The 17,661-nt window shown below is 44.4% G+C and overlaps 1 protein-coding gene across 1 annotated transcript; it reads right to left on the bottom strand.

Annotated features, from left to right (window-relative positions):
* Positions 1 to 16,119: 16,119 nt before the first annotated feature.
* On the bottom strand, positions 16,120 to 16,833 carry LOC138887041 (uncharacterized mitochondrial protein AtMg00810-like). The gene is made up of 2 exons (XM_070168753.1): positions 16,577 to 16,833; positions 16,120 to 16,489 (listed from the first exon to the last, which is right to left on the bottom strand). Exons 1-2 carry the CDS (start codon positions 16,831 to 16,833, stop codon positions 16,120 to 16,122), a joined length of 627 nt encoding a protein of 208 aa, XP_070024854.1.
* Between the last annotated feature and the right edge of the window lie 828 nt (positions 16,834 to 17,661).

Below are 17,661 nucleotides of genomic sequence, written 5' to 3'. Positions count from 1 at the left end.
ACATGCCCGCCACTGGTCCTCACTTCCTCTTGATGGGACTCAGGGGTATTCAACCTTATGCCCCTTACAGGGTAATGAGGCAGTTGGGAAGATGTCAAGTACTACACCCGGACGAAGATCTCAGCACTTATGCAGTCGAGGTCAGCAGTGACGGCCAATTTCCTGAAAAGACAGTTCGTTGCATATGGAGTGAATGCCAGTACTTAACGGCGAATACCCGAGTAAATGATTTGTCTAGGGGTGAAGTCTCGCCGGCCTATATCACTTGGCAGAACAAGAAGAACATCGTAAAACGGCCAACCAAACGGCCTCACCTCCGAAATTTTGTTGAGTCATCGCAAGAACAATGGGACTGGCTCGCAAAAGAGGAAGGTTACCTGGTTGAAATTAGGAAGCTGAAGCGACAAATGGAAAGGATGGTATTCGAAAACAACGTACAAGTCGCCCAAGAGCAGGCTGAAAAAGACAAGTTAGCCCAAGAAAACCAAACCCTGAGGGCCCGGCTTCGCCAAGCCAATAAGAATAACATCGACCGACAAAGGCATTGCTCCGACGAAAGATTGATAGCCAGTTTGAGAAATCAGGTCATCCAGAGCCAGGTAGAATTAGACCTATCAGAGGCTTGCATAGCAAGGATGAAGGCCAAATGGGCAGAAGGTACAATGGCCCGGAGAAAGCGCCTACAGCAAGTCATGAGGAATTGTGAACTGAGCGTCAAAGCAGCAAAGGAAACAAATTCCGCTTTGCAAGAGCGGATCTTCAAGCAAACACAAGATGCCCAGGCCGACCGGAGACGCTATTACAATGCAATGACAAGGATGGAAAGGCAAATGGATATATTCCAGGATCAGCTCGCCGCCAATGCACAAACGCTAGGGTTAAAAAGCCGACAGATAAGGCAATTGTTCGCAGAAAGGGACAACATTCGGGCAAGAATTGACGAAGTCGGGCATTACATCTACCTAAAATGTTTGGCATGCGAGCAGACACCTCGGGAAAACCTCATTGCTTCCATCATGGGCTGCGTCCATCGGATTATGAACAAGTTGAAGGGCTTGCAAAGAGACCTTACACCTAGGGCCGCGAAAGGGCCGAAAGATGCCTCGTGGGTCCCTAAGTTGGAAAATTAGTTGTTGATCGAGTCCTGGTTGTTTTGTTTGTTGTTTCCCCAATGTTGTTTTCTTTTCCTCAAACCAAGTTTAAAACCCTGGAGTCTGTACTGTTGCTATTTTGTTTGAAGTAATGTGTAATAGCAAATTTTGATAATGAAATTAAGTGACTCTGGAAGAATTTCTATGTGTCTTTACTTTAAGGCAGAACTACGCATGGTCTGATTCACGCGGGGACGTGATACGTAGGCAATCCCCATAAGATTCGACCGCTTTTAATAAAGAAAGAAAAGAAAGTACAAAAACAAATAAAAAGGGGATAACTGAGCAAGCCGGGATGACGCATGCTGTTTGAAGCAAAGCATATAGAAACGGTTAACTGCCTAGGTGCATTGCATCCTCTATGTGTTATGATCAAATCTGTTAAGCTCTAACACTAACAAAGTTTGTTGTTGTCTGATATCAGACAGTTAGTTGTTAAAGAATTCTGGCAACACATTCATACCAAACCAGATCCAAAGGACCGGTAGCAACAAGCATGACTACTTCAGAGAATAGTAATGAGGAAGAAAGGCCGATGAGCCAGTTGCTAAAAGAGGCAATGGAAAAGATTGAAAGGATGGGACTAGAGATGCATGCAATGCAGCTAGCCCTGGCCAAAACGCAAAAGAGCCCTGAGACACTGGGACACGTGCCGGAGTACCCTCACTCTGGCCCTTCCACAAGCCGCCCAAATCCCCTCTATCATCAAGAAAGAAGCCCTCATGATTCCCAAGCTCCACCACCCCATCAACCTCTCCCAACACCCAATATTCCCATTTTTGTGGGACCTGCATCAGCCCCTTTGCAGCGAACGACCAGTGAGCCATTGTTTCAGGCTCACGATACACAATACTATCCCCCTGAGCCTACATTCCACGCACCGGAACCACAGGCTTACAATCCCCATTTGGAAATACCGGCAGAGGTTGAGAAGCCGGTTAAGGCCCCTGAACAGGATGAAGTGTTAAGAAAGTTCAAAAGCCTGGAGCAATCCTTCAGGAACTTGCACGGGCTGGGCAATCAAGTCAGCGTGGCATACAAAGATCTGTGCCCTTTCCCAGATGTCCAACTCCCGGCTGGGTTCAAGATGCCCAAGTTTGATTTATATGAAGGGCACGGTGATCCCATGGCACATTTGCGGGGATTCTGTAGCAAAATGAGAGGGGCAGGAGGCAAGGATGAGCTTTTGATAGCTTATTTCGGCCAAAGTCTGAGCGGATCTGCACTGGAATGGTATACCAGGCAGGATTTCAGCAGGTGGTACACGTGGGATGACCTGGCGCAGGCTTTTGCAGGTCATTTCCAGTACAATCTGGAGATAGTCCCTGACCGTCTCACGTTATTGAGAACTGGGAAGAAACCCGGAGAAAGTTTTCGCGAGTTCGGATTCCGCTGGAGAGAACAAGCAGCTAGAGTCGATCCTCCCATGAGAGAGGGAGAAATGGTAGACTACTTTTTGCAGACATTGGATCCAACCTACTTTGGTCACTTGGTGACAACGGTTGGAAAATCTTTCAACGAGGTGGTCAAAATAGGGGTCATGATAGAAGAAGGTTTGAGGTCGGACAAGATCTTAAACTATTCGGCACTTAAGGCCACAACCCAGGCTATTCAAAGCGGCACGGGAGGTGCGCTAAGAAGAAAGAAAGAAGAGGTTGCCACGATCGAGGCAGGCAGTTGGTCCAGGGCTGGCAGGCCGCACTACAACCAACCCAGGCCTCACAGGTCAAACTACCCATACAACCCACCACAAAATTTCTATCCACCTCGAGAACCACATTGTTCCGTACACCAAGCCCAGGTATACACTCAGCCTCCGGTTCGCCCACAATGGCGCGCACCGGCTCCCCAGAACATATATGCACCACCACAAAACACCTACCCTCCACCAAGGGCATATAGAAACCCTTCAGGGGCAGGTTTCCGGGGAAATCCAGATGCTAGGAATGACAGGTTGCGGAAGCAAAGAACCTTCACCGAACTGGGAGAAACCTACACCGCTGTGTTCCACAAGCTGCGGCAATTGGGTTTGGTTAGTCCTGTCCATACTCGGGAACCAAATCCCCCGCCTCAGAATTTGGATCGTTCAATCAGTTGTGAATACTGTTCAGGGATGCTCGGGCACGATACCGAGAAGTGCTGGAAGTTAAGGCATGCCATACAGGATCTTATTGACACCAATAAGATCGAGGTCCAGACACCGGAGGCTCCTAACATCAACCAAAACCCACTGCCAGCGCACCACGAAACTCACATGATTGAGTTGGTGTGTGAGGGAGGAGAATTAAGAAAACCCTCACAAACAGTGATGATGATCCAAGCTGCCCCAAAAGAAGTCTTAACCGGTGGAGGAACAAAGGTACAGTCGCAGGGAGAAGGCGTCAAGCCGGTAGTAATATGGGGGAAGAACCCGTCCGTCATAACAAGCAAACCCGAGCCAAGCAAATTGGTAATACCAGGGATCCTGCCCACACCGGCAGTCATGTTGAAAGGGGTATGTAGAGAACGGGTGACCATAAAGCCGGTGGTCCAACTGCCTATGCTTGACAGCAGGGCTGTGCCCTGGAAATATGAAAAAGCAGTGGTGACGTACCAAGGAAAACAGGTGGAAGAAGTCAGTTGTGAAGCGCAAGGGCTGACTCGATCAGGTCGATGTTTTGCTCCGGTGGAGTTAAGAAAAACCAACCCAGTGGCAACCAAGAAGCCAGTGTCAGAAGAAGAGGCTGAAGACTTCCTGAGGAAGATGAAAGTGCAAGACTATTCTGTGGTTGAGCAGCTGAGAAAAACACCTGCCCAGATCTCACTATTGTCATTACTCCTCCATTCCGAGGAACATCGCCGGGCCCTGTTAAAGATATTGAACGAGGCCCATGTACCCAGTGAGATTTCTGTAAACCACCTGGAAACCATTGCTAGCAAGATTTTCGAGGTGAACAGAGTGACATTCTCCGATGATGACCTGCCGGTGGAAGGTACGGAGCATAACAAAGCTCTATACCTAGCTGTCAAATGTGAAGACTCGGTGGTAACCCGAGTATTGGTGGATAACGGCTCAAGCGCCAATATTTGTCCATTATCCACCCTGGACCAGTTAAAGATTGACCGTGGAAGAATCCGGGAGAATAGCATCTGTGTCCGGGGGTTTGACGGAAACGGAACAGCCACTGTGGGGGATGTTGTACTTGAACTAACCATTGGCCCGGTCCTGTTTACCATGGAATTCCAGGTGTTGGACGCCACGGTATCTTACAACTTGCTGTTAGGACGACCTTGGATTCATGCAGCTAAAGCGGTGCCTTCCACCCTACATCAGACAGTGAAGTTCGAGTGGGAAAGACAAGAGGTCGTGTTGCACGGCGAGGATACAACATGCACCATGGGCGGAACCATTGTGCCTTTCATAGAGACCACTGATGACAAGGGTCCCTGGGTCTACCAGATTCTCGATACAGGGTCGGCCAACAAAATTTCTGAAGGAGAAATCATCCCGCACCCTAGGGTGGCTGCCGCAACAGTCATGATGGTATCAGAAATGCTGGGTAACGGATTTGTGCCGGGAAAAGGCCTGGGAGTTGAACTTCAAGGGATAGTCCAACCTGTTTCCCTTCCTAAGAATCTGGAAACCTTCGGGTTGGGGTTCAAACCAACCGCAGCAGACAGGAAGGAGGCGCGAAGAATGAAGAAGAGGGTCTGGTTTCTGCCTAAACCAGTGCCACGCCTCTCAAGGTCTTTTGTTAAAGCAAGTGCCAAGGGGTCAGCGATCCCAAAGATTCGAGGACCTTTGATCGGTATAAATGAAGACCTGAATCAGAGTTTTGAGAGGCTATTCACGGATGTCAGTATGGTGGAAGCTGGAGAAGGTTCCAGCAGAGCAGAGATACAATTTGTGGGGCCTGAGGCCAAGACCAACAATTGGACGGTTACTCCTCTTCCTGTCCGAGGGGAGTCTTGGTAGTAGGCTTTGATTAATGTTTTGTTTGTTTGTTTGTTTGATCGGATTATTCAAGGGTGTAATCCCAATTTTACTTTCGTTTTGTAAAAGTGTGAACCCTTTTTATCCTGCAAATTTAATAAAGTTCTTTTCTTTTGTCCCATTTTAATTTCTTGTTTTGTTCTTTTTCTTTCTGAACAGTTCTCTTTTTACTGGTCCTAATGACATGGCATGCACAGCGGATCTTCGACCTAGTCTAATAAATCAATCTGAATCTGACTCAATGATGCAAGAGGTCGTTTGTGATAATGAATCCGAATGTGACGAAGGGGAAGCCTTCGAAGAAATAAACCGAGAACTGTGCCAATTTGAAGAGAAACCCAAGCCTAACCTAAATGACACTGAGGCTGTAAACCTAGGAGACGCTGATAACATCCAAGAGACCAAAATTAGCATCCACATTGAGCCGAATGTCAAAGCAGAATTGATCGAAACTCTCAGGGAATTCAAAGATGTTTTTGCATGGTCATATGATGATATGCCTGGATTGAGCACCAATTTAGTGGTTCACAAACTACCCACTGACCCGGCATACCCTCCGGTCAAGCAAAAACTAAGGAAATTTAAAACAGAAATGAGTGTGAAAATCAAAGAAGAAGTGATCAAGCAGTTGCAATCGAAGGTCATTCGGGTCACTCGATATCCCGAGTGGCTGGCCAATGTGGTACCAGTCCCAAAGAAGGATGGAAAAATCAGGGTGTGCGTCGACTACCGCAACCTCAACAAAGCAAGTCCCAAGGACAATTTCCCGTTACCCAACATTCATATCCTGATCGATAATTGCGCTGGGCGCGAGATCGGATCCTTTGTGGATTGCTATGCGGGTTATCATCAGATCCTAATGGATGAGGAGGATGCTGAGAAGACAGCATTTATTACGCCATGGGGAACCTACTGCTATCGGGTAATGCCGTTCGGTTTAAAGAACGCTGGGGCAACGTACATGCGAGCAATGACTGCTGTGTTTCATGACATGATACACAAAGAAATAGAGGTGTACGTCGATGATGTGATCATCAAATCTTGGCGTCAGGAGGACCATGTGGCAGACCTAAGGAGATTTTTCCAAAGACTCCGGAGGTATGATATCAAGCTTAACCCGGCCAAATGCGCATTCGGGGTTCCATCAGGAAAGTTGCTAGGATTCATCGTCAGTCGACGGGGGATTGAGTTAGACCCATCCAAAATTGAATCCATCCGAGATTTGCCACCGCCAAGGAACAAAACAGAGGTAATGAGTTTGCTGGGTAGACTCAATTACATCAGCAGGTTCATCGCTCAACTCACAGCAACTTGTGAGCCCATATTTCGGTTGCTGAGAAAGGATGCTGCAGTAGGTTGGACAGCAGAGTGTCAGGAGGCCTTCGACCAAATCAAAGGGTATCTGTCTAATCCACCCGTATTGGTCCCGCCTAAGCCCGGGAAACCCCTAATCCTTTACCTGACGGTCTTGGAAAATTCATTTGGTTGTGTACTGGGGCAACATGATGACACAGGGAGGAAGGAGCAGGCCATCTACTATCTTAGCAAGAAATTCACAGTGCATGAGGTCAAGTACACTCAACTCGAGAAAACGTGCTGCGCCCTAACTTGGGTAGCTCAGAAGTTGAAGCACTACCTGTCTTCATATACTACTTATCTCATATCCCGCTTGGACCCATTGAAGTATATCTTTCAGAAACCTATGCCCACGGGAAGGTTGGCAAAATGGCAAATTCTGCTCACAGAGTTTGATATCATCTACGTAACAAGGACGGCCATGAAAGCCCAGGCACTGGCAGACCATTTGGCAGAGAATCCCGTTGATGAAAAATACGAGCCCTTAAGAACGTATTTTCCTGACGAAGAGGTGATGCATACGAATGAGTTGGAATTACCTGAGGAACCGGGTTGGAAGCTTTTCTTCGATGGAGCTGCAAACGCAAAAGGGGTTGGAATAGGAGCAGTACTCATTTCTGAAACAGGACGGCATTATCCTGTTACGGCTCAACTGCGCTTCTATTGCACCAACAATATGGCCGAATATGAGGCTTGCATTCTGGGTCTGCGCTTGGCTGCTGACATGGATGTCCAAGACGTCTTGGTCTTGGGAGACTCGGACCTCTTGGTACATCAAATTCAGGGTGAATGGGAAACACGAGATCTAAAGCTCATACCATACCGACAATGCTTGCATGATCTGAGCAAGCAATTTCGATCGGTAAAGTTCAAACACATCCCGAGAGTTCACAATGAGGTTGCGGATGCCTTAGCCACCTTAGCATCAATGCTGCACCACCCTGACAAAATGTATGTTGATCCTCTGCACATCCAAGTCCGTGATCAGCACGCCTACTGCAATGCCATAGAAGAAGAAGCGGATGGCGAACCCTGGTTTCATGATATCAAGGAATACCTCAGGATGGGGATATATCCAGAACATGCCTCTGGAGACCAAAAAAGAGCCCTTCGGCGTTTGTCGAATGGTTTCTTCCTCAGTGGAGGAGTATTGTACAAAAGAACCCCGGATTTGGGATTGTTGAGATGCATAGATGCCGGGCAGGCAACGACGGTTATGGCGGAAGTACATGCCGGAGTTTGTGGGCCACACATGAGCGGATATATATTGGCAAGAAAGATCCTTCGAACAGGGTGTTATTGGCTAACCATGGAACACGACTGTATCACTTTTGTGAGGAAATGCCATCAGTGCCAGATACATGGAGATTTGATTCATTCTCCGCCAACAGAGTTACATACGATGTCAGCACCTTGGCCGTTTGTGGCATGGGGCATGGATGTCATTGGGCCCATCGAGCCAGCAGCGTCCAACGGTCACAGGTTCATTCTAGTGACCATTGATTACTTCACCAAATGGGTTGAGGCTAAAACCTTCAAATCGGTAACCAAGAAGGCAGTGGTGGACTTTGTTCACTCCCATATCATCTGCAGATTTGGGATCCCAAAAGTGATCATCACGGATAACGGTGCGAATCTTAATAGCAGCCTGATGAAAGAGGTATGCCAACAATTCAAGATTACACACCGCAATTCCACCCCATATCGTCCCAAGGCGAATGGAGCAGTCGAAGCAGCCAATAAGAATATCAAGAAGATACTGCGAAAAATGGTGGAAGGGTCCAGACAATGGCACGAGAAATTACCCTTTGCTTTATTGGGGTACCGCACTACCGTCCGGACCTCCATAGGCACAACTCCTTATTTGTTGGTATACGGAACTGAGGCCGTGATACCAGCGGAGGTCGAAATTCCGTCCCTCCGAATTGTCGCTGAAGCCGGGATTGATGATGATGAATGGGTAAAAGCTCGATTGGAACAGTTGAGCCTGATAGATGAGAAAAGATTGGCAGCGGTGTGCCATGGTCAACTGTATCAGAAGAGAATGGCAAGAGCATATAACAAGAAGGTGCGCCCCAGGAAGTTTGAGGTAGGGCAGCAGGTGTTAAAGAAGATCCTCCCACATCAGGTCGAGGCAAAAGGCAAATTCGCCCCAAATTGGCAAGGGCCTTATATCGTGACCAGAGTATTGTCCAACGGTGCTTTGTGTTTGACAGATGTCGAAGGTAGATGTGTCGACATGGCTATCAATTCAGATGCAGTCAAGAGATATTATGCGTAATTTTTTTAATTATGGCAATTTTTGGTTTATTTGTTTGTATTTGGCATTTGTTGAATAATGAGATGACGGAGGCAATTCTTTCTTCTACCCAAACACTTTTAACCTTTGCTTCCCCCTTCGAGCCTAAGTAATTCTTTCATGTCCCTCTTTTGGAATCACTAATGGGAAAGATATGAAAAAAGAGAGAAAGAAAATGAAAAAAAAGAAGAGGAAAAAAAGAAAAAAAAAAAGAAAAAAAGAAGAAGAAGAAGAAGAAGATGAAATCATAAAGAAATACAAAACCGTGGGAACTACGTTTGACCTGATTCCTCAAAGAGGATACGTAGGCGCCTCACGGCTCGGTCATAGTGTGCATCATAGCGAATATATGATGCATAGTGTACATAGTGTGCATAATAGGCACAGGGTGCGTAACACACATAGCGCAACATAAGTGTAAAAAATAAATTCCCCAAGCAAGAAAACTGGGGCAGAGGTTATGTTTTAAGTTCCAACAAAGGTTCGATTCCAAAAGTTGTGGCACATCACCCATCAAATTGTTTTCAGTTTTATAGCCTTTCTTTAACCCCACACCAAAACCAACATCAACATCCAAAAGACCTCCCGATCAATGTTCAAGAGATGTCAAGTCAGGCAAATAAGACCGAGAATAATACACCAATCCCCAGCAAAGAAGAGGATCGTAAGACTGGAAATGAATTGATAGTCGAAGGAATCTCCAGAAGAGAGGGTCGTATCTACAACGCCCCGATTCCTCGAAAGAAATAAAATGAGAGAGTCTCATCGGTGAAAACCTTCGCAGGCACCGAGAGGCGATGTAAGATGAGGGATATGAAATGAGAGAGTCTTATTGGTGAAAACCTTCACAGGCACCATAAGGCGCCGGGAGATGAGAGAAAAGAGAGAGTCTCATTAGTGAAAACCCCTCGAAGGGCACTATGAGGCGACGAGACAGATCAGCAAAGCTACCACATTCGAAACGAAATGAACACTCTTTTATCATCCCCATCAAGTCAAACCATCGGGCAAATCAATTGATACAAATAGTCTGGGTCGGAATCTATGGTGCACGCCATGATCACGGGGACCAGTTGTGTCCTCCAGATAAGTTCTTTTGATTGTCTCCTCCCACAAAATATTGGTTCAGAAAGATTTTCTCCTTTCCATATCTTTATTTCTTTTCCTAAAATGTGTCTTTAAAGGATTTTTCAAAGCTTACTACCAGAAACCGAAGGGGAATTCATCCAATGCAGGATAATACAAACAGTCTTAAAGGCCGGCCCCAGGCAATGCAGGGATTGTGCTCGGAAATGTTGGAAGAAGTATGCTCCAAAAGGGAGTGGTTTCGGGAGTTAGAAGCAGACTCCCACATCATGTGTTTAAAGAGAAAGCAGAGAAGGGGATAAACTGAAAACCAATCCCCAGCAGGCTAGAGACCCCCAACAGGCAACTTTGCCCGCCAACCAATTATGGGGACAAAGAGCAAGAAAAGGGGAAGAAAGGAAGATCATCCGCCAGAAAGGCACCCTCTACCACCACGATAAAAACTAATTAAATCCTTCTGTCTGCTGCAGGAAAACAAAGGATTGATGAGGACAGCGAGATGCAACGCCAAGGAAGTCACCAAAACCGGGGCAGAAAATTTTCTGCCGATTGTCGAAAATTTTCTCGGAAGAACGGGGAAGCAATTTTAATACTTTTAAGTTCTAGGTCGCCCACCAGTATAATGCGGGAATACATTCAAGTTCTAGGTCGCCCACCAGTATAATGCGGGAATACATTCAAGTTCTAGGTCGCCCACCAGTATAATGCGGGAATACATTTAAGTTCTAGGTCGCCCACCAGTATAATGCGGGAATATATTTAAGTTCTAGGTCGCCCACCAGTATAATGCGGGAATACTTTTAAGTTCTAGGTCACCCACCAGTATAATGCGGGAATACATTTTAAGTTCTAGGTCGCCTACCAGTATAATGCGGGAATACTTTTAAGTTCTAGGTCGCCCACCAGTATAATGCGAGAATACTTTTAAGTTCTAGGTCGCCCACCAGTATAATGCGGGAATACTTTTAAGTTCTAGGTCGCCCACCAGTATAATGCGGGAATACTTTTAAGTTCTAGGTCGCCCACCAGTATAATGCGGGAATACTTTTAAGTTCTAGGTCGCCCACCAGTATAATGCGGGAATACTTTTAAGTTCTAGGTCGCCCACCAGTATAATGCAGGAATACTTTTAAGTTCTAGGTCGCCCACCAGTATAATGCGGGAATACATTCAGCTCTAGATTGTGGAATCAGTCACCCCACCTGAAGACGGAAGGGTACAACAGAGATCCCCAAACGGGAAACAATGAAATCCCAGCACCAAGAAGCAGACAACTGCAGAGGCAAGCGCACAATTCAAAAGGAAAAAGGAACGCGTCTCAAAAGAAGCAGTTTGGGAACGTTGTAGCATGCCCAGTATAACGATGCTGATGAAGAAACATACCACTAAAGAAACCATTGGAAGATTTAAAGAAGAAAGCCATGTCCCCAGCAGATCAAGCAAAGTGATGAAAACTGGCGTTCAAACGTCAGCGAAGGACCATCGTCACCTCCCAAAGTCACAAGACAAAGGCATCGGAGGAAAGCATTAGCCGACAAGAAAGCAAGGCAACAAGAACAAGTTGAAGATGGATAAGATTTCAGGATCCTCAGTTTAGCTTAGCTTCTTGTTTTCCTTTTAGAGCAATGTAATAGGGAGATCGGTTGAGCAGTAGCATCCTACAGCAGCATACAACAGCGCACAACAACAGCAAACACTACAGTCACACGGTAGTCCCAGCTACCAAAATTTCCCGAACTACATTGACCTGATTCCTGTTTCAGCCCAGGATATGTAGGAAACCTCTGAAGCAAAGGTTCGGTCAAATCTTTTTCAAAAAATGCTTCACACGGAGTATTCGGACGGGCAAAAATCGCTCGCTTATCTTTGCGCGAAAACCCTTCGTGTCTTCGTGCAAAGAGGGGCAGCTGTAAGCACGTGATTTTTGCTTTACGAGCAATCGCTCCAAAAGAAAATAAAAATAGTAACAATGACAAATGACCCCGCGATACAAATTCTGCATGACATGTATTGCTAGTCATTTGTGGGTCTGTCCATTTTGCATTTAATCATTATCAAACAAAATACAAAAAATATGTGTGTCATTAAAAGAAAATTCGAAATATATATATGTGCATCGTTCGGTCTAGGTTGTGATTTAACTTACTTAAATATTTTTTGTGATAACTATGTGAAAATGTTATAGTATGGTTGATTTTAATTTCACTATTTTATTTCATTTTTTGTTTAAAAGAAAAAAAAAAAAAGCAAAAGAGTGAGGGAAAATCGGTTTGGGCCCAAAGAAATAAAACAAAGCAGGCCCAAACAGACACTCGAGTCCAGTCCAAGTCCGGCTGCCCTGACCGCCTCCCGAAACGACGCCGCATCATGCGTCTGATCTGGGCCGTTCAAACTCTCGATCCAACGGCTCAAGACCTCTTTCAGCGACCCATGTTCAAACCCGACCCAAATAACCAGCCTGACCCAACCCCTCACTTAAACCAAACGACCCCGTTTAACTACCAAACGACCCCGTCTCATGTCTCATCCTCAGATCCAAGCCGTTGAGATCATCTGATCTAACGGCTCAGATCCAATCAGACTCCCCATATATAAACTCAACCCTTCACCCCACGCCCCCTATCCGAACCCCACCCCTCACTCGTCTCCTTCCCCAAGCTGAAACCCCAAACCCTAGCAAGCCGCCCTAGCTTCCCCTCCACCAAAACCCGGCGGCACGAACGCCGGTGACCACCCCCTTCACACCCCTAAAGCATCCAACCACCCTGAACACGAATCCACTAACCACGAACCTCGAATCACCTCCTATCGTCTCGAATCTGGATTTGAAGATTCGAGACAAAACTCGATCTATGCCAAACCACCCCATCTTCATACCAGACACCCCCTTGACCGTCCTCGTGACCAAACCAAGCTTGGTTTGGTCCGAATCTACCCACAACTCCCTAAAAATCAGATCTGGAAATCCAGACTTTAGAACACATGCACCTGGGGAATCCGGCCGGTTTGGACATGGGTTTGAGGTCTAATAGACCTTAATCAAGGTGTTCTCATGTGAGAACACCCTGATTAAAGTTTGTTCGGCCTCAAAAGTTCGAAGTTGAATCAGATTTGGGTCTGTTTGATTTAAACATTTTCGGTAAGTTTTCCTTTCTTTTGTGTTAGTTTTGATTAAGTGGTCAGCATGTTTCGTTGTGTTTGTTTGTTATTTTTGTTATTTTTCATTCGGATTTCTTTCTTCTCTGTAAAGACCTTTTATTTGGTCGATTGTGTTCTGTGTATGATTTAAATGTATCCTATGATAAGCATGTCCGATCAGTATAGTCGTCGCATGAATAGCTTATATAGGTTCCCAGTAATTGAACACAAAATTGTCTGATGCCCTTTAGGTCCCCGAACGTATTATTTATATGAGCGACTGATTATTACCTGTTATAATTAGTATAGTCGACTCGATAAATGTCGTTGATTAGTTTCTATAACTAATGAATCGAACGAGCTAATAAGGTCACATGACTAATTGAACGTTGCCACTACCTGAATGCCCCAGCATTGTTTAAAATGATGTGTTTGCCTTGTAAAAATGACTGAAAAGGTTCAGTCCAGGCAGTCTTAAATCTGAACTTTCGTCAGTTCAAAAATGCCCTGAGGCTGCAATAGGCTGGGCAGTAATAATCAAGGTTAAGCAGGGGTATTCTGGGGTGTTAAAAGGGCAGAAAGATTAGTTTAAATGAGCTGACAAGTAGGGTACTGATTTAGGATTAAACTAATACCAATGGGGAACAAGACACAAGAGTATGGGGTTTAAAATGAATAATGCCCATAACTCTTGATTAAACAAAAGCCAAGCGTGGGGAACAAAGGGGCTGGCACCAAAGATGCTTAGGCATGGGCTTTAAAGGGTATGGGCAGACTGCAAGTTGCAGATGGGGGCAGCTTAGCTGCACTTGGTCACTTTGGCTTATAAATAGGCCATTTGAGAACTGAAAAAGGGCTGGACTTTAGTCTTCAGAAAAAGGGAGAATTTTGAGTCTTAAGGCTGGAATCTTTAAGTCTTAAGAAAGATTTGTGAGTTAAAAGAAAAGGCTGAAAACATAAGAGAGGCTTGAGTAAGACATTGTAACCAAACACTGCCTGAAAGTGGTATAAGAGTGCATTTTGGTCAAGCTGTCTTGGCCAAGTTCTGTTGCTTGCATTGACTGAGTTGTTTGTGGTTGTTGAACTGGTGGTTTTACTGCATTTGAACCCTCAGTTACTGCTGCTATTTCTTTACTTTTTCCTGGGATTACTGGCTTGGCACTCGACTATTTGCTAGTCTTTGTATTCTGGGAGATCACTGTTGGTTGTCTGTGGCTGTGGAAAACACTTGGTTCAGTTGGTTGTTGCTGTGTTGTTGCTGTGTATCTGTTTGTTGCTGTGTTTACTGCATACTGCCTAGCTGACCATTCCTTCCTTCTTTGTCTTCCATACCAGGTACACAATTAATACCACAAATGTAACTGAAAGTTTGAGCATGAATGCAAAAGAGAGGACCTGCAGATTTCTTTCTTATATATGTACATGAACTGTTACTCTAAATGTCATGAAATAGTTACATTTTTGTTTGGACGATAGAAGCAGCCTGCATACTAAGTATATCAATGTAGGTTAACGAATGCTAGCCTTGTATGTATACTGCTAGGGGAAAATATGCCCAGTGTAATAAGTTGTATTTCAGACTCAGTCTGATGGTGTAGTATATTCTCTAATGTGGGCCAAATAGGAAAGCTATCCGTTTTAGTTAAAGTTCTTTCTCCTTTTGCCATAGTGTCACATAAATTGATAAATTCATTTCACAAAATAAAGAATCAGTTCACGGCCTCAACCTCATGAAGGTCGAGCCCAAATCGAAGCAAACCAAGTAGGCCCGCGTAGAACAGGCAGAGGCCCAAGTCTGGCCTATCACGCATGGGCTGGATTTGGGCCTATAATTGTTTGTTCGGCTGACTGTACATACAGCCTCATTTCTGAAATTTTTTTTTAGCTTTTCTGAATGTCATTACAAACAACTTGCAATCATGTAATTAATTAGGACTATCTATTGTTTTCAATTGATAAGGACAAACGCGATAAGAAACGTAGTTGCTATAGGATATCCTTTTAAAATAAGAACGAGATGAGCCTCGATGAAAATAAACAAAACGTGCAAATGCGGGGCCCTTGTTAAATGTATATTATTGAAGCATTTAGTTTCCAGGACGGGTTGCTTAGCAAATCTCACAACCCTCCTAAAATAACAACACGTTAGTCTCTTTAGGATACGCTTTAATAAACCTTACCTTCTTAAACTCGGGTGCACATTTATGTGACCCAAATCCAAATCTCGACGGATTCGAAATGTATTTCTAATCACGGGTACATTGATTGTGACGTGATCCGAGAGGCATATCCATGACGTCGCGAATTCCTTTTAAAAGTAGAACGAGACGAGCCTCGCCAAATAAAAATATACACAGCTGCGGGGCCCTCTAACTGTATATACATTAAAACAGTTAGAATTCGGGACAGGCCATTTAGCGAATTTTTCGGCCTTACCCAAAACAACAACACGCTAGTTGCTTTAGGCACGTCTTAATAATTTATTCTCCTTAATTCGGGTGCACATTTCATGCGACCCAAATCTAAATCCTAAAACATCAAATAAAATATGTTTCGTATTGTGGGTGCATTTCATGTGACACAATCCAAAGATATGTTTTAAGCGATGTTCACATTCCTAAAAAATAATAATTATAATAATAAAGCGGTAAAAGATAAAATTTGCACATGGTTCATAATTGTATTAAAAATCAGATAAATAAGCCGAATATAACAGTTGAGCGACCGTGCTAGAACCACGGAACTCGGGAATGCCTAACACCTTCTCCCGGGTTAACAGAATTCCTTATCCGGATTTCTGGTACGCAGACTGTAATATAGAGTCATTCTTTTCCTCGATTCGGGATTAAAATTGGTGACTTGGGACACCCTAAATCTCCCAAGTGGCGACTCTGAAATAAACAAATAAATCCCCTTTCGATTGTCCTTTAATTGGAAAAACTCCCCTGCGCCCCCGCGGGTGCGGAAAAAGGAGGTGTGACAGATAGTTCCATCAAGAACCTTTTCCCGAAAAAAGTGATGTTCCACCTCAATGTGTTTAGTTCTTGCATAGAATACTGGATTGTTTACAAGCTTGATGGCACTTTGATTATCTCCATAGATCACAGTTGACTTTGCTATAGGTAGATGTAAGTCTTCAACAAGTCTTTGTAGCCATACATATTCTTGAGTAGTGGGAGCAGCTGCTTTATACTCTGCCTCTGTGGTTGACAAGGAAACTGAGTCTTGCTTTTTGCTACACCAAGAAACACTTGTTCCACCACAGAGGAAAATATAGCCCGATGTTGATCTTCGGTCATCCAAACACCACCAAAATCAGTATCCGTATAACCAGCTAACACCAAATTATTCTTCTTCTGGAAGAACAAGCCCATGTCTAATGTTAAGTTGATATACTTTAGAATCCTCTTTGCAGTTTCTAAGTGAGGCTTTCTTGGCCTTTGCATAAATCTGCTGACATATCCCACCGAGAATGCAATGTCCGGCCTTGTAATAGTCAAATACAAGAGACTTCCAACAAGAAATCAAAAAGGCTTGGGATCTGCAAGAAGTGAGCCTTCGTCCCGCCTTAACCTTGTGCTTATCTCAAGAGGAGTAGAACATGTTTTGCTTTGCTTCAATTCAAACCTGTCAACAAGTTTCTTGGCATATCCTTCTTGAGTGACAAAGATCCATTTGTTCATGTTTGTCACCTCTAAGCCAAGAAAATGGTGTAGTTCTCCCAACTTCTTGATGTCAAATCTTATGGAAAGCTCATCTTGAAGCCTAGCAACTTCATCTTCATTGTTTCCTGTTATTATCATATCATTCACGTACAAAAGAACAACCATATGCAAATCTCCTTGTTTTTTAACAAATAAGCTAGGATCTGATTATGATGCATCATAGCTACAGAAATGCAGATACTGAGCAATTTTTTCATACCATGCTCGTAGAGCTTGCTTGAGGCCATAAAGGGCCTTCTTAATTTTGCAGACATGATTAGGATGTAAGTTAGAGACATACCCGGGTGGTTGCTCCATATAAATATCTTTGTCAAGCTCTCCATATAAGAAAGCATTCTTCACGTTAAGTTTCCGTAACTTCCAATTATGCGAGGCTGCCAAGGCTAGCACAACTCGGACAGAGATCATCTTAGCCACCAGACTGAAGGTTTCTTCATAATCTTCTCCATACTTTTGAGAAAATCCCCGAGCAACTAGCCTTGCTTTATATCTATCTATGCTGCCATCGGCTCTTCTTTTGATTTTGTAAACCCATTTACAAGAAATGGATTGTACATCTTTCGGCTTTGGTACAAGGCTCCAAGTTTGATTTTTCATCAGAGCCTCCATTTCATCATCCACAACAAGCTTCCATTCTTTGACTCCTTTAACTTCTTCGAATGAGGAAGGTTCTTCATCATCAATTGGTCTTGCAAAGAAACAGGAATACGCACTAACAAAATTTTCATCTCTAAAGCGAGCTGGCTTGATAATAGTTCTTTTTGGCCTTCCCGAACCACTTGAATCATTTTCTTGTTGAGTTTCATGTTGTTGAGGTCCAGGACTCCCCCTTTCTCTTAACTCCTCGGCAGTTGTATTATCTAGAGAAGCACCTGCAATGGACAAACTTGAATCTTCATTATTTAAGGTTTTTGAACTCGCTTCATCCAATGC

This window comes from Nicotiana sylvestris, chromosome 3 (genome assembly GCF_000393655.2).
Source record: "Nicotiana sylvestris chromosome 3, ASM39365v2, whole genome shotgun sequence".
NCBI lineage: Eukaryota > Viridiplantae > Streptophyta > Magnoliopsida > Solanales > Solanaceae > Nicotiana > Nicotiana sylvestris.
Note: the sequence above shows the minus strand (reverse complement) of the source record. Positions and strands in the feature narration are given on the sequence as shown.